The 21,018-nt window shown below is 37.0% G+C and overlaps 2 protein-coding genes across 2 annotated transcripts in view; one reads left to right on the forward strand and one right to left on the reverse strand.

Annotated features, from left to right (window-relative positions):
- The window catches only part of chrac1 (chromatin accessibility complex subunit 1), a 443,634-nt gene that overhangs the window by 14,950 nt on the left and 407,666 nt on the right, over positions 1 to 21,018 (reverse strand). The gene's annotated exons all lie outside the window — the stretch shown is intronic.
- On the forward strand, positions 1,990 to 17,645 carry col1a2 (collagen, type I, alpha 2). Its single transcript, XM_073858280.1, has 48 exons — positions 1,990 to 2,108; positions 2,446 to 2,529; positions 2,851 to 2,907; positions 3,139 to 3,183; positions 3,368 to 3,421; positions 3,498 to 3,551; positions 3,653 to 3,706; positions 3,812 to 3,860; positions 4,858 to 4,916; positions 5,097 to 5,141; positions 5,291 to 5,389; positions 5,495 to 5,548; positions 5,782 to 5,880; positions 5,969 to 6,013; positions 7,239 to 7,337; positions 7,967 to 8,020; positions 8,126 to 8,233; positions 8,649 to 8,702; positions 8,888 to 8,986; positions 9,153 to 9,206; positions 9,329 to 9,427; positions 9,580 to 9,633; positions 9,721 to 9,774; positions 9,866 to 9,919; positions 10,402 to 10,450; positions 10,557 to 10,606; positions 10,692 to 10,790; positions 10,879 to 10,986; positions 11,068 to 11,121; positions 11,206 to 11,259; positions 12,169 to 12,222; positions 12,307 to 12,360; positions 12,473 to 12,580; positions 13,323 to 13,376; positions 13,478 to 13,531; positions 13,645 to 13,806; positions 13,885 to 13,992; positions 14,069 to 14,176; positions 14,262 to 14,315; positions 14,475 to 14,582; positions 14,690 to 14,743; positions 14,827 to 14,934; positions 15,047 to 15,100; positions 15,185 to 15,292; positions 15,382 to 15,628; positions 15,719 to 15,903; positions 16,008 to 16,243; positions 16,639 to 17,645. Exons 3-48 carry the CDS (start codon positions 2,905 to 2,907, stop codon positions 16,790 to 16,792), a joined length of 3,813 nt encoding a protein of 1,270 aa, XP_073714381.1. The 5' UTR covers positions 1,990 to 2,108; positions 2,446 to 2,529; positions 2,851 to 2,904; the 3' UTR covers positions 16,793 to 17,645.

Below are 21,018 nucleotides of genomic sequence, written 5' to 3' on the forward strand. Positions count from 1 at the left end.
AATGTGACATGAGGTCATCATCCAGAGTCACGTGCGCCATCTAGTGGTGAATAAACGACATGGCACGCGATTTTTACAGGACCATTCAGTCCAGCATAGGTGTTGGCATGAAAACCGGAAGGCCTAGACACCTAAACAATAATTTATAACCTAAATGTATTATTTATTTAAGTATATACATTAATTAAGCATTAGATAGCTATTGCAGGAATATAATATATATTTGAAATAAAATGTAGTCTAATTAAATTATTAAATGACATTTTTTTTAAAGCCAACATTTAGTATTTTAATAAATATAGTGTTGTTTTAGTTATCAATAATTAAATGCTATATTTGGACTCAACAATATAGTGTAGTACTAAGCAAATTATTATAAATTATATTTTTTAGGTTTAATACAACCAATTTGATTTATACATCAATTTTTACAGAAGCCAAATAAAAAAAAATGCTTACTTTAACTTAAGTTATGATTGTGAACGCATTTTGTTTTACACAAATTCTTTACATATTTTACGTATATACATATATCCTATAAATTCATTAAGTAATTTCACAGAAAATAGCATAGAGGTAAATACACAGATTTGAATTAAGGCCTACTGAAATCAGATCATCTCATACTGGCAACAATGCAATATGAAAGCATAGACAACACCAGTGCATCATTTCTGTTTATTACATTTAATCAAATTGGATTTAAAGTAAACATTTAGGCCTGTTTTCTTTTAGGAACTCCATACTTCACCTTTACCAGATAATAGTAATCATGATTCATTTAGAAAATGTGAATTCAGTTTTGTGCATAGTATTTGTTTACTTCTTTTTTATAAAAATGTATATTCTTATATTATGTTTAGAGCATAAATCTAATTGATTACTTCTGTCTCTCTCTCTCTCTCTCTCTCCGTCACTCTGTATTCTTCATCCACCCCACATCTTCAACACACAGCGGTCAGTACACTTTGCATGAAGTTATTATTAACCGTTGTAATAATTTAGATTTTTACCTTGTTTGTGCCCAAGATATCACCAGGTAGTTGATAGTCCGTGTAAAGATCCTTCATGTCTATTTGGTCAATCTCAAATATGCGAGAGTATTTCGATTACTGGACTTTCTGGGTTTTTCCTGCTTTCCTGTGACGGAAAGAAGGAAAGCACGATTGGTTCAAGCGAATGTCAGTGAAACTAGAGACCACCTTATCCTGCCTACCAGGCAACCTGGGCACAATGAACCTTTTTAGATGGCCCAGCGAAGAGGTAGACTCAAAAAAACCAAAACAACATGGTGCAGAAATTCCTCAAACCTGATAGACTGCGCTCAGTAGTTCAACCAAGCTGCAGTGAACATGCATATAGCACAGGTTGCATACTAAAATTTGAGATTTTTCTGCATTTGAGATTGAATCAAATTCACTTGAATGTCACCTCTATCAATCACTAACAACAGCAGGTGCTACAAGGAGTGTTTGGTCAGTGGGACAAGCTTATTATTTTTGTTTTAGTGTGAAGCACAAGCAGGCCTTTACACTCCTTTAAGCACCTCTGTTGAATATGCGTCTTCACATGACTATAAATATTGCATGACTGGTGCATTGCTACATTAATATTTTACATTCTCAATTCGGTGTTGAACATGAGGTAGTTACTGACATATAAATATTATTATTACAGCGTTTGCCACCTTACATGCATGTTTTTCATTTAAAGAGTATATGAAACACTTGAAATGCTGTGTTATACATCACATGTCAAAAGAAACCTGCAGAGATGGAATAAATAAATCATGTATACATCCATTTCTTTATAGTTTCTAATGTTATGTGTAATATAATGGATAATGCTGTAGTATTGCATATCTATGGAATTTATTTGTGTATATATATATATAAAAACAATCTTTGCATGACATCATATCACTTTAAATGAGTTTGTTTGATAATGTATTTATTTATTTTGTGCACGTATTAAAGCATGTAGTCGTCCTATGAAGGTATTGATAGGTAAATAAAATGTCACTGTAGGAAAAGGCTTGTGTCTGATGTCTAATTATACTTTTCCATAAATAGGGCCTAAGAGGACCAAAAGGACCCAGAGGTGACAGGGTAAGTGATTTCTAAAATTATGCCATATTGTTATTATATTCAAATCTATTAAAAGCCTGATAGACTGTTAATGCAATTCAGGCCAAACAGCAACTTTGAGAATTTAGGTACAGGCCAATAAATAAAATCAACTTGTAATGAAAAATAAATAGATAAAACCTATTATGTAGTTTATTTTATTATCAGGTTTAATTTTTACTTTCAGCTTCAGTTTAGCAGTAACTACTTTTCCTCAGCACAATAGGTTTACCTCACATTTTTAACACATATCTAAAATAAACGTTTCTAGATGTTCATCAAGAAAATTTTAACCTTACATTTGTTTTTCTTTATTAAGGGTCCTAAAGGAGTAGATGGAAAACCCGGCAGACCTGGAATTCCTGGGCCAGCTGGCCCCCCTGGCCCCCCTGGTCTTGGTGGAGTAAGTTACCGATTCATAAAAAAATATTTCTTAAAATGTTATTGAGATCTACATTTTTGATACACTGCAGTTGGCTGCAGGCATTGCATTTATTCATATTTTAAGGCCTGTGATTCGTTTTGTACCCCATGACCCAGTCGTATTTAACATTTGACCTTTAACCTTTGACCTGCCCTTGTCTCAAAATGGCTTCCAAATGTGTGTAATGTGTTTCTACAGCCATAAATGCAGGGCTAGACACTAAACTAAACCATTTTAAGAATATTTTTCTGCTGAGGCAATATTTTTATATTTAAAAGAAACATTTGTTTACCTTTGCAGAACTTTGCTGCTCAATATGATGGCGGAAAAGGACCTGACCCCGGACCTGGACCTATGGTGAGTTTCATTTATTAATAGCCTAAACAAGCTTGTGTTCTATAAATACATTAATATTAAGTTTATATTACTAATGTTAAATAGACTCTTTATAGCCAAAATCTATTAGTCAGAAAGCAGGCTTTATATTCTTGACAAAACTGTTTGTTCATAAAATCTAAATCATTGATGATCATAAAACTGGAGATATCATTGGGCTCATAATTTTTTACTATTCTGTGACTTTCTCAGGGTTTGATGGGACCTAGAGGCCCAGCTGGACCTCCTGGTTCTCCTGTGAGTATTTCATTTAGTTTAATATGGATTACAAATATACGTTCTGTAGATTTTCAATAAAATATTTAAATAAATGTAGCTCACATAATGATTGGTCCAATAATATTGTAATAATTTCAAGCATAGGTGTCTTTATATTTATATATCTAAATGTGAACTGTTTTCTTTTTCCAATGATGTATAGGGACCTCAAGGATTCCAAGGACACGCTGGTGAGCCCGGAGAGCCAGGACAGGCTGTAAGTATTCTTGATTTGACTCTTATTGACTTTTGAACTTTATCACACTTTAATTTCCTTTACTTTATCATCACAGGGACCAGTTGGTGCTCGTGGCCCTCCTGGACCCCCTGGCAAAAATGGTGAAGATGGTAAGTACAATAATGCTGTGTGCCAATAAAATCAATACATTTATACGGCCAATTTAAAGATGTTGGGTCACATCACATTACATTTGATCATTTTGTCAAGGGTAACAATGGCAGACCTGGAAAACCCGGAGATAGAGGTACCCCTGGAACTCAGGTAAGGCCAATGTCACATTTATTTGTTTAACCCGTGTGCAACAAATGTTGTTAAAAGCATTTGCTTGTTTATGTGAATGGATCTTAATTTTGCTTTATTTTACAGGGTGCACGTGGTTTCCCCGGAACTCCTGGGCTTCCCGGAATGAAAGGACACAGAGTAAGTGATTAGTATGGAATACATCGTTGATCATAAAATCATTTCGCAAAAAGACACTGTTAGCCTTTATCTTCATAGAAGATAGTAATTTGATTTGTATGTAGTTTTAAATGCACATACACTTTTTATACACCACTTTAAATGCTCGTGTTTCGTGTTTATAGCACCTATGTGGAACCATAAGCACCTACCCCCTTAACTGCCACCCTTTCCATGTAAGGAACACCTGAGTTTACTACAATATTTTGGATGTACATTTTATTGAACGGCTTCAAAAAATGGCTTATTAAAAAAAATTAAACTGCTATAATAATTTCACCTCCAGACACTTTAGTGATAAACCGTAAATTGTCTTCTTTTAAACAAGACCAAGGTGAGGCTTCTAGGCCAAAACATGCCAGAGTAATATTCATTAACTTTTCACCCCACACTCAATAAGGGGGGTGACAGTTAGGGGTTAAACTAGTTCCCCTGTCATTACAAGCAAGTGTACCTAGAAATATCTTTAACATGGAAATTATCTTTATCTTTTAAGTAACCAAACATTGTTAACCCTTTTACTGTCACCGTTCCTCCTGAGGAACACCTGACTTTACTTCAATATTTTGGATGTAAATGTTTATCGAATAGTGACAAACTATATATCTTTGGAAAGGTCTAAGCCTCTAGAATACAGATATTTTCAGTGTTTTATAAGATAAATTATGTAGGGAGAGTAATTGATTCATTTATGATAAGAGTGCGCCTAAAACATTGATAATCCTACTATATGTCACATGTCACCTTAAATTGTCTTCTTTAAAACAAGACCAAGATTAGGCTTCTAGCCCAAAAAATGCCAGAGTTATATTCATTTGAAGTGCAAATCAACTTTTCCCCCCCCTCCCACTCAAAAGGGTGGTGTGACAGTTATGGGTTTAATATATATATATATATATATATATATATATATATATATTTATTTATTTATTTAAATTCTTGATTTTTGTGTGACAGAGGTTACACTGGTCTTGATGGACGCAAAGGAGAGCCTGGTACCGCTGGTCCTAAGGTAATAATCATGCATAATCTCATGCAACTGTGATTTTACAGTACACATCTGAAACTTTTCAAACCAAGTATTTTGTATATTTAGCAAATATCAGTTATATACTAGTTATATACTGCTGAATGCAATGAGTTTATAAAGGTGGTATCATAATTATAAGGTTTTTGTTTATCTCTACAATAGGGAGAGAATGGGTCTCCTGGATCAAATGGAAGCCCCGGACTGGCAGTAAGTCAAACGTTATTATTCACTCAGTTATAGGTAAATGTTAAATGTATATCTCAGTGTACTATAATACCAGCACAGCTGCTTACATCAGTATACAAGGACTATTTTTTCTTCCTTTGATACATAGCCATTGTTCTCTTGTTGCATAGGGTGGTCGTGGTCTTCCTGGTGAGAGAGGTCGTGTTGGTCCTTCTGGTCCAGCTGGTGCTCGCGGTGCTGATGGCAACACTGGTCCTGCTGGCCCTGCTGTGAGTGGACTGAGTGCACTTTGACCCCTTTGTCTACTAAATTGTGCCACTGGTGGTGATCCTAATGTGACCTTGTACAAGTAAGCTGTTTTCTTCAACCCCCAGGGTCCTTTGGGATCAGCTGGTCCTCCTGGTTTTCCTGGTGCCCCTGGACCTAAGGTAAGAGTGACTGTTGCCGAAAACTGGAGTTTGTACTCACCCTGGCAGTTAAGAAACGAATAGAAAAACATTTTAAGGAGAAGCTTATACTACCAATTAAATGAGTCATATATTAAATTAAGGCATACTAACATGTGGTGCTTTTAACCAAAACGCCTCATGCTTTGTACATAGCTACACATGTAATTCCACAAATAACAATTTGTATTTACCATGTCATTGATATTTGACAGGGAGAGGTTGGTGCTGCTGGTCCCAGTGGTCCATCTGGACCTCAGGGACAAAGAGGAGAGCCAGGTCCTAACGGTGCTGTCGGCCCTGTTGGACCCACTGGTAAGTGCATTTTAAACAGTTTTTAGATAATTTGATCAGACTTCCATGAATCAAACTAATAATCTGTCTTTCTTTGAATCCTTACAGGGTAATCCTGGTGCTAATGGTATCAATGGTGCTAAAGGAGCAGCTGTGAGTCCACAACTTTCTATACAATTCTGTTTGAACTACATATGAAGAGATCAGATGCAAATTACTATTTTTTTATCAGACTCTTAACCTCTTAACTAATGCTATAAACATGAAATAGGCTTCATGTTTATAGCATTTCTGTCGTGAAACATACACTTTTTTATTTAATTAATATAAAATATAAATTTTTTATATAAAATTATGATGTTATTGCATTATTTTTATTTATAAGAAAAACATGTAAACTGCTATAACAATTTCACCAGAATCATCAGTGATAAACCTTAAATTGTATCTTTCAAACAAGACCAAGATGAGGCTTCTAGACCAAAAATTGTCAGAGTTATATTCATTTGAAAGTTATATTCATTTGCACATAAAATTTTCAGCCCCCACTTAAAAAGGGGGGTGACAGTTAAGAGATGAATAAATTCTGCCAACAAATTGGTATTTCTGAATGACCCTAGGCCGGGATTAAGCGGACTAAAAGTATTTAATGAAGGTATAATATGTGCCAACAGCATTCGGTTATTATTATTATCTCATTTTTTCACGGAGGTGGTGTTTATAGGCTTTTGCCAAACCATTTTTTAACAAACCATTTTTAACAAACCATTAAAATATGTTTGCAGTCATTTAAATGATTTAATATTAATATACTATTAAATATTAACTATATACTCACATTTAACTATTAACTGTTAAAAATAAACTATATATTTTTTAAAATACGGTAATAAAATGTTTATAAAATACAATCACAATTTATGCTAAGTATCACAGTGTGTCTATCTTGCTCAATTTATTTCCATCTTACCTTGTTCAACACTTCTTTCATCAGCTCAATAACTTTTGCATATTTGTTTTTTAGTTTATTTTCTGTGTAACACTTGAATATGGATATATGACCATATTATAAGTCACATATTTGCTTAATTGTGCTATAAACATAACAGGCTGATTACATCTTATTATTGTTGTTATTCTATGGTTAGTATCGCTAATGTAAAGTATCTCTTATGAAAAACCAGATATTTGCTTAAAATTACCATGAATATAACAGTCTGACTTACAATTATATATTTCATTATATAGTTTTCTATGACTTCCCAATTTCCTTATATGTATCAATTGTATGTATTTGCTGCACAGCTGCTTTGCAACAATGCAAATTTGAATTAGTTTGAATTAAACTAAATCATATTTACTTTGATATCTTCGACAGGGTGCTCCAGGAATTGCTGGTGCCCCCGGTTTCCCCGGCCCTAGAGGAGGCCCTGGACCCCAGGGACCTTCTGGAGCATCTGGCCCAAGAGGTCTTTCTGGTGAGTACTTTCTGTGCATAAAATTAAATATTTTACTAAAATATTGTCTGTCACTTAAAAAAAAAGTGAAAATAGGCCAGAAAAATGTTTTAAAGAAGTTTTCAAGTTTTCAACTGCACATCTGTATTTACAATAATTTGCATAAAATCGTTGCCAAAATTTTAATGCAAAATTCACATGCATGACCTTTAAAGTCACCATCTTCAGAAGTGGGTGTCCTCTCGAATATTGATGCGTTTATGAAGTGTTTTAGATGCTTGTACACATTGCATGCAGGAACTGTACTTACCGGGGACATCATACACAATACATTACAGTACATTGTCTATAAAACATAAGAGTCAAATTTGTTACTGTAACTGAAGAAACAGAAAATAGGCTTTGTGCTTTGTTATTCCAAAGCTCTGTACTTTTGTAGGGTAAAGTGATCCTTGACTGCACGTCGTAATGTTTTAGAAAAGTTACGTCAAACTTTTTTAATGAATAGCATGCATTTTTTTTAATCAAGTATTTTATATTAAACTGTTTGCATGTTTTAAGATTTTTTGCTGTTTCCGATCTTCACGTTCAATACTTTTTCTTAATTTATAAAGGTTTATTCTAACAATTAAACTGTTTTATTGCTCAGGGTGATCCCGGTCCTTCTGGAGTGAAGGGAGATAGTGGTGTTAAGGGTGAGCCTGTGAGTATTCACTCTCTTAGGTATCTTTACATATTTTGAAAAAAATAGCCTTTGCCATGATTGTGCACTTCGGGTCACCTTCTGTTTCGGGTATTTGCTGTACAGGGTACTGCTGGTCCTCCTGGTCCTCCTGGTCCTTCTGGCGAAGAGGGAAAGAGAGGCACATCTGGCGAGCAGGGATCAACTGGACCCGCGGGTTTGCGTGGACCAAGAGTAAGTGGGAGCTTGTTTTTGTATACTGTATGTTGCCATGTTTATGGGGATGCCATAGTAAGGGGTTTCATATCTTAAGACCTTTTCCATTCAGTTTAATTCTAAAGGTCAAACGGAGGATGGAAAATGGTTACAAAAATTGCAGTTTTGCCATGTAAAATATAACTCTATAAAAGGAGAAAAGCATATTGAAACCATATTGAAATAACAAACAAAAATTTAAGTTAAATTGTGTGCTAAAATATCAAGTACAAAGCAATATCATTTGTTTTTGTTTTTTTTATTAAGAAGATATATAAGAGCTTTTACTTTAAGACATACAAATATACAAATAGCAGACAACAGCTTAAATATATATTTTTTAATGTTTATATTCTTTACTTTTTATTCAACTGTGTGTTTATGTCTCTCATAGGGAGCCGCTGGTACTCGTGGTCTACCTGGTCTGGCTGGTAGATCAGGACCAATGGTAGGTTATATTAAAGGACATGTTTAGTAAGTAACTCAAGCCCATTAATTATTTCAGGCAAACGCACAGATGGTTGATCATAGCACTAGAAAATATTAAAGAACATCTTGTAGTTACTTGAATACATGGCATGATCCTTATTGAAGATTCCATACCTTCATTGATCATTGGGTTTTACCCCACAGGGCATGCCTGGAGCACGTGGTGCCACTGGTACCCCTGGAGCTCGTGGACCTCCAGGAGATGCTGGTCGTGCTGGTGAGCCTGGTCTTACTGGAGCCAGAGTAAGTATCATGAAACAAATCTAGCCTTCCACTCCTTGTATATATGTAGTCAGTTCATTATGACTGAAAAAAATACTGGATGTAGCAAGAAATGCATGCCACAATACATTTGACATTAATTGTTTATGAGACATGAGCATGTAACCATGATCTTACATTTATGCAGGGTCTCCCTGGAAGCCCCGGAAGTTCTGGACCCCCAGGAAAGGAAGGGCCTGCTGTGAGTATAATAAAATTTTTTAATTTGTGGAAATTTATTCAGTAAAAAAATGATTGTAATTGTAAAAAGTATTACACATATCTTAGGCCATTTTCATCACCACTTCACATCTCATATTTTAGGGTGCCAATGGTCAAGATGGCCGCACTGGCCCACCTGGCCCAACTGGTCCCAGAGGTCAGCCTGGTAACATTGGATTCCCCGGTCCCAAAGGACCTTCTGTAAGTATAGATTTGATTTTGCTTGTTGAAGCTGTTAATCCTTGTTTAGAGATTTAAATAACAATATCCTTAATAACCCACCAATGAATCTCATAGCTTTATTCAATATTAGAGAGTCAGTGTTTCATTATTGTATGTTGGTTTAATTGCAGGGTGAGGCTGGCAAGCCAGGTGACAAGGGACCTGCTGGTCCAACTGGACTGAGAGTAAGTATTTCAGAGAGAGATATAAACATATAATATTCAGTCATAAGAAATGATGTTATTGAGCTTCTCTGATTTGATCACTTATAGGGTCAACCTGGTCCTGATGGTAACAACGGTGCTGCTGGTCCTGCCGGACTTGCTGTGAGTAGGAAAAACTAAAACTTTTATACATGTGATAGCAGATGACTTATTTCACTGTGATAACCTACTATTATTATCGATTCATGTTTAGGGTGGCCCAGGAGAGAAGGGAGAACAGGGACCCGCTGGTGCTCCTGGTTTCCAGGTCAGTGTCTTGAGATGCTTGCCATTGAGCGTTCTATGTATGTATCTTTACTGAAATTATAAAACTACACACAGATATCGGTTTAACCCCTTCAGACCTGTTTAATCAGTGTGCTTTATTTTGATTGGTTGATCAGCATTTTTATTGGTTTGAGCCACAAAATGAGGTCCATTACAGTTGGGTTAAAGGAATAGTTCAGCCAAATATGAGTACATGACTTTCTTCCTTCAATAGGAAAAAATGTCATATTATAATTATGCACTCCTACATAATACTTTTCAAAAACCACATACTTCCATCATTAAAATAATTCAATTACTCCAGTGGGTTAATATAATATGGGTTATGAAGCAAAACTATACATTAGTTGTCACCTGCTTGTTTCGTCACGAGAAACGGGAAGTCACGAACAAATGAGATTAATAGTTGTTGTTTGTGTAATTAATGAAGTTCTTAAACTTGTCTCTCTTTCAACCTTACAGGGTCTTCCTGGCCCCGCTGGACCTGTTGGTGAGCCTGGCAAACCTGGAGACAGAGTGAGTCACTTAGATTTAAATGCAGTGTTAAATATAGTATACATCGGTGGCTAATGTAAAAACTTTATGGACGGGCTGATGTTAAGCATTTTTAATATTAAACAGAGGTGCCCCTGGAGATCAAGGTGCATCTGGACCTGCTGGTGTGAAGGTAACTTAACCTTTCTTGGATTGTAATCTACATACACATATGTTTAGGAAAAAGCCTTTAACTTCTCCCTTGTATCACTGTGAAGGGAGAGCGTGGTACCCCTGGACCCCCTGGTGCTACTGGTTCTCAGGGATCCATTGGTCCCCGTGGCCCATCTGGTTCTCCTGGCCCTGATGGAAACAAGGTACTGATAGGAACAATAACTGTATACTTCATCTTGTAACACTTGTATGGCTGATAACTGATGATTTTGATAATGATTTTCTATACAGGGAGAGCCTGGTGCTGCTGGAGCAGCTGGTGGCCCTGGACACCAGGGAGCTGCTGGTATGCCCGGTGAGCGTGGTGCTGCTGGCACCCCTGGACCTAAGGGTGAGAAGGTAAGTTTACAGTTCAGTTCCTCGCATAAAACATGTCCTGTGACTCCTATGTGACTAAAAGAGCATTTCTGTGATACACAGGGTGATGCTGGATACAGAGGACCTGAGGGCAATGTCGGAAGAGATGGTGCCCGTGTAAGTTCCTGCTTCAGTGCACACTCAGCAGAAATCCCATGTTGTGTAGCCATGACTTAATGGTGCATCTTTCTTAATTAACAGGGTGCTCCTGGACCCAGTGGACCCCCTGGACCCGCTGGTGCTAATGGTGACAAGGTAAACACCCATTTTTAAGCCGTCGTTGCCAGGGGAATGCTAAGGATTGTTGTTTTCACTACTATACGAGGAATTATTTATTACATTTACATGGGTGCATAGAGATTTAATTTTCTTACAGATCTTGCATAATTTTCTGTATTTTACATCAAAAACTATTTTGTGTTAAAATAAGCTATAAAGATGACAAAGCAGATTGAAACAACTGAGGTTGAGATTTGGTCAGTGGCATGCTATCGACATTTCGAAGTTGTCTTTTCAGGGGCAAGTAAGTAATTTGCCTCTTTGCCAAATTGCATAAAAAGGGAAACCCTGGTGGCCACTGTCAGAAATTGTCCAGGCATCACTGCTGCCCTCTGCTGAAAAGTCTAAATAATTTTACTAAAAAGCTAATTATAAACCCACATAAAAAATACTGTGGTATACTTTAATATTTGATTTAGTCATATTTGATTATAGTAATTATACTACGGTATAGTAAAATTAAGTGTGCAGTAGTATTCTGTAGTATTAACATTGCAAATTGACAAACTGTAAAAAATATTGTAGTATACTTTAATATTTACTATAGTAAGGCTCAAAACACTGTAGTCTATATCGATTTTACTAGTTTAAATAGAAAATTAAACAAAACATTTTTACATTTTGGTTGTTTAAAACTTACAGTCTGGCTACATGAAGGCTACATTCGCATCATTATTACCAAATCCGATGTGACAGTCATCAGAAAAACATTCAATGTGACGTTTTTAATTTTGAGGTGTGACTTTAGGGTGAATTGTTATGCAAATTCATTTTATGTTCAATTAACATAGCCATCGTCTTAAATCATATACACTAAGTAAACAGTAGTATTTTTTTAAAGTACCATCTTTGGGTTCCTAACAACCTTTGAACCTTCTCTTCCAGGGTGAGAGTGGCTCCTTTGGTCCTCCTGGACCTTCTGGTGCTCGTGGTCCTCCTGGAGTTTTATGATCTCATATATATAACACATGATAATTATACTTTGGTTGAGAATCAGCCACTCATGTTCTTATCTTTTAATAGGGAGAGCGTGGTGAGTCTGGCCCAGCTGGACCTCCTGGATTCGCTGGACCCCCTGTAAGTCCATCTAAACAATACGCTAAAACATTTTATAGTGCTTTAAACATTCAGCCATTTTCTCTGAGCACATATGGGATGATAACTGACAGGGACACAATGTGTCTTGTAGGGTGCTGATGGCCAGACCGGACAGAGAGGTGAGAAAGGCCCTGCTGGTGGAAAGGGTGACACCGGACCTTCTGGCCCTGCTGGTCCCGCTGGCAATTCTGGCCCTGCCGTAAGTACACACAACATACACATAAAAACAAACCTACATTAAAAAACAATGAATGGAAATAAGAGCACCATTTTTTTTTACATCTATACACCTACAGTACTGTATGTGTGTAGGATCACCATCCCTACACATATGCTGATGTACAAACTGTATGGCCCTGTTGTTCAGTTTTGCATTTGTAATTGCATTCAGATTTCGTTATGTAATTAGTTTTATACATCTAAAACTTTATTTGAAAATCTCTCCTCATCTGCAGCCTTAAAACACAATGAAGTAATGCTAAAAACTAATTAGCTTGAAAAGACAATAATTGGTTATTTATGCAGGGGGAGGCCGATTCATTTAGCCTTCTTTTATATTTTTGGCTCCATCGTGGAACTAAAAATAATTTCCATCAAGAATCTGAATATATCTGTTTGGTTGTTTTCTACATAAAATCATCCTGCATAATGTAAAGAACATACTGTATAGTAAAAGTAAAATTAACTAAGATCATGTCAAAGATTGAAATCAATGATTGAAAACAACATTTGATGCTAGTAATCACAATTAGTTTATTAGTTTATTTTAAGTGTAGCTCAGTTGGTAGCACACTTGGTTAGCAACACAAGTCATGGGTTTGATCCCCAGGGAACACATACTGAAATAAAAATCTATAGATTGGATGCACTGCAAATGGCTTTGGTCATTATGTTTACATAAAGGTTTATTTACCTTTTATTTATGTCTTGTGTTTCTTTAGGGTCCTGTAGGCCCTGCTGGTGCACCTGGTGCTCGTGGTGAGACTGGTCCTCCTGTAAGTATCTATCTATAGGTTATTTTCTTGTGTTATCAGTTGTGTTTTGATTTGTGCGGATTTTTCTACATGTGACCCACAAATGTCTTCCTGTACTCTAGGGTCTTACTGGTTTCCCTGGTCCCGCTGGCAGAGTTGGAGCTCCTGGTCCTGCTGTAAGTGTTATATACCTTAGTTTAAATAAACTAATCTGGACCTACAACCAGTTCCTCTGTTTATGCTAGCTTCACCCTCGTATGTGTAATCCAACCGTTTTTCGACCCGTTAGGGTATCGGTGGACCCCCAGGTTTCTCTGGACCTGCTGGAAAGGATGGCCCTCGTGGAGCTCGTGGTGATGTTGGCCCTGCTGGTCCCCCTGGAGAGAATGGAATGGTTGGACCTCCTGGTCTTGCTGGAGAGAAGGGACCATCTGGAGAGGCCGGTCCACCTGTAAGTACTGGCAGAATAAGTCACATGTCAATTTCAAATCTGTATTACCAAATATCAATCTCTTCTGCTTTAAATTAGGGAGCACCTGGAGCTGCTGGGCCTCAGGGTCAGTTGGGATCTCAAGGATTCAATGGTCTTCCTGGAGCTAGAGGCGATCGTGGTCTTCCTGGTGGTCCTGGTGGTGTTGTAAGTCCCCTGAACAACCAACTTGTCGAACTTACTTGTTTTAGCCAAAAATCTCATGATGTTTTGTGTTTCTTAGGGTGAGCCTGGTAGAGTTGGCCCTGCTGGTCCCCCTGGTTCCCGTGGTCCCGCTGGTAACATTGGCATGCCCGGTATGACTGGACCTCAGGGTGAAGCTGGACGTGAGGTATGTTACAGTGCTTCTTCATAATAAAACTATTTTTTACTTTCTTTTTACTGCAAGATTTTGATATGCTTCTGTGCTTTTTTAGGGAAGCCCTGGTAATGATGGACCTCCTGGCCGTCCTGGTGCTGCTGGCGTGAAGGTATACTGCCAAACTTTGAATCTTGGAAATCTGGAAATCTTCATTTTTTCATGGAAGAGCTTTATCTCAAGACCTTAGTCTTATAATAAATCACAAAGCACATTTTAAGTTAGATGGTAATGATGAAAAGTCATTGACCTGGACTGTTATAACTACCAGGGTGATCGTGGTGAGCCTGGATCCCCTGGACTCGCTGGACTTGCTGGTGCTCCTGGACCCGTTGGACCAGTCGGCCCTGCTGGCAGACATGGAAACCGTGGTGAAACCGTATGTCACTCAACTAAGCCACAGCATCTATAATGTTTTCTCTGCATGATCTCACCAATTTCAGTCATTCAGACTTAACCGTTCATATAAGTCTTCTTGTTTCTCAGGGACCCTCTGGTTCTACTGGCGCCGTTGGACCTGCTGGAGCAAGAGGTGCACCTGTAAGTATACAACAGTGTTTTTCTAACAAATAATCTTGTCAGTGTCTCTCAAAATGCTCATTTTCTCACTTTTTGTTGAACAGGGACCTGCTGGACCTCGTGGTGAGAAGGGTGTTGCAGGAGAGAGAGGAGAAAGGGGCATGAAAGGACTGCGTGGACACCCTGGTCTACAGGGAATGCCCGGACCCAACGTAAGTTTTTTTCACTACGTTGATATGCATTAAAAAGCTCTCCCATTTTTTTACAGATTTGGAAAGACTGCTTAAAAACACATACGTGTAAACAAATGTGTCTGTCTTACAGGGTCCCGCTGGTGACAGTGGCCCTGCTGGTATTGCTGGTCCTGCTGGTCCAAGAGTAAGTAACTTTATAATTCTTAAGACTCACCATATCATGAAGTTATGAAAATGTGTGTAATGGTTCTCTGCAATTTGTCTTAAGGGCCCAGCTGGTCCCAATGGCCCCCCTGGTAAGGATGGTTCAAATGGCATGCCTGGTCCTATTGGACCTCCTGGACACCGTGGTCCTCCTGGACATGTTGGACCTATTGTAAGTAAATATATAAATGCATATACATATATCTTGTCCTCTCCACATTTGCCTCACAAATATTTGATCTGTGTTGTACTTGAATGCAGGGTCCTCCCGGATCTCCTGGTCTTCCCGGACCCGCTGGCCAAGCTGGTGGCGGATATGACACCTCCGGTGGCTATGATGAGTACAGAGCTGACCAGGCCTCTCAAAGGGCCAAGGACTACGAGGTGGATGCCACCATCAAGTCTTTGAACACACAGATTGAGAATCTGCTTTCCCCTGAGGGATCCAAGAAGAACCCTGCCCGTACCTGCCGTGACATCAGACTCAGCCACCCAGAATGGAGCAGCGGTAAGCCTACAGCTGCTTCCCACTACACTCCCATAATCGTACCTTGTCTGATGTGCCCACGTACTTATCTTTGTTGTCCCCTCCCCATAGGCTACTACTGGATCGACCCCAACCAGGGTTGCACCATGGATGCCATCAAGGTCCACTGCGACTTCAGCACTGGTCAGACCTGCATCTACCCCCACCCAGAGAGCATCCCACGCAAGAACTGGCACAGAAGCTCCCAGGAGAAGAAACACATTTGGTTTGGCGAGACCATCAATGGTGGTACAGAGGTAAGTTGCAGTATGCTCCACAGGATGGCACATGACTCACTGCTCAAGATTGATTACCGAAGTTGTGTTACTAATGCTTGTCTTCTTCCGTTACCCTTTTTCAGTTTGGCTACAACGATGAAACCCTCAGCCCACAGTCCATGGCTACTCAGCTGGCCTTCATGCGTCTCCTGGCCAACCAGGCAGTCCAGAACATCACCTATCACTGCAAGAACAGCATCGCCTACATGGATGCTGAGAATGGAAACCTGAAGAAGTCTGTGTTGCTGCAGGGCTCCAACGATGTGGAGCTCAGAGCGGAGGGCAACAGCCGATTCACTTTCAGCGTCCTAGAGGATGGCTGCAGTGTAAGTTTTTTTTTTTACTCTGTGAACGCACTAGGCGGTGTGGGTACTATTTTTAGTTAAGAGCCAATACATACAGGTCCTGTCCTTAATGGCATACCTGATTCCAAACTGCGTTATCGCAATGGTTGTTGCATACATCTTTTCACAAGGGTATAGGACACTGTATGTCATAAGATATATAAGATGCACCTGAGCGTTCCTTTTGTAGTTGATATGCACCATTGATGTGCATCGTTCGAGATTCAGGCAACACAGTAGAATATCTGATGGTCTAAATGACATTACATCATCAGATGAGGGCTGCAAGGGCATAGGGTGGCACGTTTATGATTTTGATGTTTGATGTAAAAGACCTTTTTCTAAATCATTTTGTCTTTTTGTTGCATCCCTGCAGTAGACACACTGGCCAGTGGAGCAAGACAGTCATTGAATACAGAACAAATAAACCATCTCGTCTTCCCATCCTCGACATTGCACCTTTGGACATTGGTGGCGCAGATCAAGAGTTTGGTTTGGACATTGGCCCAGTCTGTTTCAAATAAATAGACTCATGATAAATTAAACGAGCGAAAGAAAGAAAAAGAAAAATCTCTGCCCTTCTTTCTGTGTTTTTTTATACTGAATGCTGATTTTTTTCTGCAAATCCACTTGCTTAAGCTGGGCTCTATCGGAGAGGACCAATGGACTGAACGCAGCATTGCGCAATGCAAATTAATACAGCAGCCCAAAGAGACTCGGGGAAAAACACCTTGTTATGGGACATGTCATCATTTTGTAAAAATAAAAGAAGTGTAATAAAAACAATGAAAGTATACATCACTTTGTGGTCTTTGTATATCTTCCAGAGAGGAAGTTTAAAACCACAATCTCCGTAAGGTTTAAACTACCTCATGTGTAAACGACAACATTAACCAAGATCGTAAATGTCACTCGTTGGTATTAAAGCTTCAAGTTCTGTCCTGTTTCAAAGGTGCTCCAATACTTGCCGCAGTGATATTTTATGGTGCTAAACATGCAGCTGTGGAGACAACCACTTATACTGTATTACTTTGTATTGTCTCTGAGGAATATTGCACAGGTCACCCTGATAACCCCGTTTTTAAGCAGGTGGAATACTCCTGAACCTGATGTCTGTCTGGTTTTCACTTTTTGTTTCATTTTTGTTTTCCTAGAGTTTTTTTTATTTTGTTTTTTTTTTGTTCAGGCATTACATTCTTTCACGCCCCCCCAGTGTTAATACTGACAGCACAGTTCATCCATTTTAAAGGGTTGCAGAGGCCTCTCTCTCAAAACAAACCACAAAGTTTATTGTACCTATTTTGTATATGTGAGATGTTTAAATAAATTGTGAAAAGTTCTGAAAATAAAGCATGTCCAATGTTCCAAAACACTTTATTTCATGAGTTTAGTGCTTTAATGTTGGGAACAAGATAATTAATTGGACGTTTTTAATGTATGCATTGAAGGATGATGTTTATTTTTAAAATTCACTAGGAAAGAGTCTGATTGTAAAATTGTTTGTTTTCACCTAGAAACATAACGTGGGTTTATATTTTATTCAAGGAACGGGTGTTTGTCTTGGCAAATAATTTTTTTGGCTAAATCTCTTGTCAAAAAAGGGTTTACGTACCTGTCTTCAGTTCTGACATGCTTTTTAGATGCTAAAATCTTTTATCTTTTGCATCCAATAAAAAAGCAGTCACTGCAACTTGGCATGTTTGTATTTATAGAGTTCAAATTGGTAGATTTTCCAGAGAAATATAGGGGTACTAAAATGTAAACGTTGTTTATCAGGCTGAAACAACCAAAGACACAGAACAGAAGTAGATTTGAGACATATACTCTTCTTTGTCTTGAATAAATAACTATCAAAAATTATTTGAGAACTATAAACTAGACTCTGAATAAACAAAAAAGGTATTTAACAGCAACTTTCATGATGAATGCACGGTAAAAAAAAACTTTTTATTTGCATAATAAATAAACAATATACTTCTATTTGGCCTACTTTAGTAGTTTTGGGGCAGTTTCTATTTAGATTGTTCAAAAAAAAATAATTGAAGCTTTGTTACAAACCTGTTACGTGTACATTTCTGAACACAAAGGAAGATCTCGAGAAATGTTACCCAACCGTTTATCTGTGACTGTGCTATTTGCATTGTGGAGATTGAGAAAGCACGGCGACCAGTTCAAATGATGTAAACAACACTGGTCCAGAAACACTTCCTGTTACAGTTTGTGACAGTTATTTTTTTATTTCACATATATTATTATCTTTAAGATGTTTGTTTAACTTCAGTTAATTCAGGTTTATATGTTCTGTTGGTTTATTTTATCCCAACGTTTATCTAGTGTTAAAAAACGGAAACATAAAGTGCTTCTGGACCAGTGTTGTTTGCATCTTTTGAAATGGTCTATATGAATTATGCAATGTCAAAATAAAGTGTACGTGCGCGCAGGGCCGCATTAACTCTATAAGGGGCCCCTGGGCTTTACCATTTTGTGTGGCCCTTCGTCCGCCAGAATTGCAGCCTACATTCTAGGGGTGTGCAGCGGAGTCAGTATTTGTATCTGTATTTGTATCTGTAACAGTCTTAAAATTATTTGTATCTGTATTTGTATTCTGATGGAACCGGAAGTGGGCGGGTCTTAAACCGGAAGTTTGTCATATTACATGAAAATGTCATTTTAAACGCATTTTAGCTTTTTATTATAATTATAACTTAAATAACTGTAAACATTTAATAAAAATAATAATACAAAATTTTAATCAAATAGACAATAACTTGATTCTCGTTACTATTATGCATGGAAAGCAAACATCTCATTTTTAAAGCCTCATACAGCTTGTGCCTATGCATCATTCTATTGTAGCATTAAAATAAAATAACAAACTTGAAAGCACATTGACAAAACTGTAGGCTACATCACCTTTAAACGTTTATTGTGTCTGTCAGCAGTTCCATCATGAGACCCATTCTGTCTTAATGAGTGTGATGTTTTCAGAAAAAAATAAGTAGCCTACATTAATCCCTCGTCTAGCGATATAAATATACTAATTAAACATCTAAAATGATCGTTATTTGTAAGTTGTCTGAGAGTGAAATATAACCTAATACTACTCATACATCCAGATGTCTGACATCTTGGTTTCGGTTTAAAAACATGCAGGAATTTGAAAATAAAATGCAGGACTTGCTTGATGTTTACAGAGATATTAAGGGAGATAAAGTTCGGGAACTGATTTATGTAAAAAAGTTATTAAGATCAACAAGACTCACGCTGACTTTATATAGATCCGAAACGCAAAAACACCTGTTTTGACAAGAATTAACAAAAGCATATTAAGCATTACAACAAACTTGCTGAGCTCATTATGTCCATACAGCGTTTGTGCCAACATACCGAATTGTTTAATAAAAAATCTCTCTCATTAATCTTCACCTAAATAAATAAATAATCAGATATTCGTTTACAATATCTTCACCTACGTAAATAAATAATCAGATATTCGTTTACAATTACAGTATTCTTTATTATTTAAAAATCAGTTTTGACTTAGTTCAAAACAAGCAACATGATTTTAAACAATAAGGTAATTAGAAAGATTTAATCCAATGTTTCAGTTGTTATTTGCTTACTTTATTTTAATTTCAATTCATTTCATAGTAATCTTCAGTTTAAATTTAACTTTTAAAATGTTACATTTTCATATTTTTATCTATTTACTTATTTATTTTATATTCACCTAGATTGACCATTAAGCTTGCTTCGACTAGAAGTAATTAAAAGATCATCTACCGGAGTCACACGGAGATATTCATGAATATTTTATTATCAGAGTGCAACATTTTATCAAGTTTTTTTTGGTCTTGTGTAATTAAATAAAAAGAAAAAAAAAACTAAAAGGGTATTTTTTACATCTGGGTTTAAAGAAGTTTGATATTAGCAGCGTTTTTAAGATTTTAAATTAATTCCAAAACAGCTTGCGTCTCTAAATAAGGGACGCGTAGAAAATGTCACTCAACAGGCAATTCTATACTTTCGTTATTTTAAAATTAATTTGAATATTTCCTTGTTTTTATTTAATTGATAGATTATTTAGTGTTATCTGATTAAACTATTTGTGGCTTGTGTTTTATTCCCCTGCGCATTTAGGCATTTTGCACCCATGTTCTGTACCTTATTGATTCTGACTTCATTTTGTTTTTATTTTTTATTAATGTAAAGGTAAATTCTGATCTAATTTAAGTTCTGTAAGTTATGGATTGCTTTCCGTTGTGTCGATGTTGCGCTGTTGCATGCTTTGGTGCTAGGTGCTCTGCGTGATCGTATTTAGGGGTTTATCAAACTAAACATCAACAAACGGATTTTTTCGGCAAGTATAAGTTTTAAAATGTTTTTAAAAACGTTGCTTAACTTGTCAAAGGTTGAGCTACAAAACAGGTAAGCAGTTTTTTTTTTTTTTTTGGTGATGACACCAAAAATATCTCTACTGAATCTGACACAATTGTCTCTCAGGGTTGGTCTCTCTTGTGATTTAATATTATGGTCGGTGTTAACTTTCAAATGATAGAAAAGAGATTCCTGAAACAAATGTTATAAGAGTCGTCAGGTGTTTCAAGTGAATACAGAGATGATCAAAGCAATCAGATATTTCTGTGCAAAATAATAAAGCATATATAGTGTCTATAAAATCATTAATTTCAGTGTTTTTTGGTTATAAATGAACCGTTTAAGGAATTGTATATAAAGCTTGTTTTTTTTA

Source organism: Misgurnus anguillicaudatus, chromosome 20 (assembly GCF_027580225.2).
Source record: "Misgurnus anguillicaudatus chromosome 20, ASM2758022v2, whole genome shotgun sequence".
Taxonomy (NCBI): Eukaryota; Metazoa; Chordata; class Actinopteri; order Cypriniformes; family Cobitidae; genus Misgurnus; species Misgurnus anguillicaudatus.

Excerpts from the sequence above, each read along its gene's own strand:
- col1a2 (XM_073858280.1), top strand. Across the intron at positions 14,744-14,826 it reads CTGGAGCAAGAGGTGCACCT|GGACCTGCTGGACCTCGTGG; the intron begins GTAAGTATACAA and ends TTTGTTGAACAG. Across the intron at positions 15,629-15,718 it reads CCACCCAGAATGGAGCAGCG|GCTACTACTGGATCGACCCC; the intron begins GTAAGCCTACAG and ends CCCTCCCCATAG.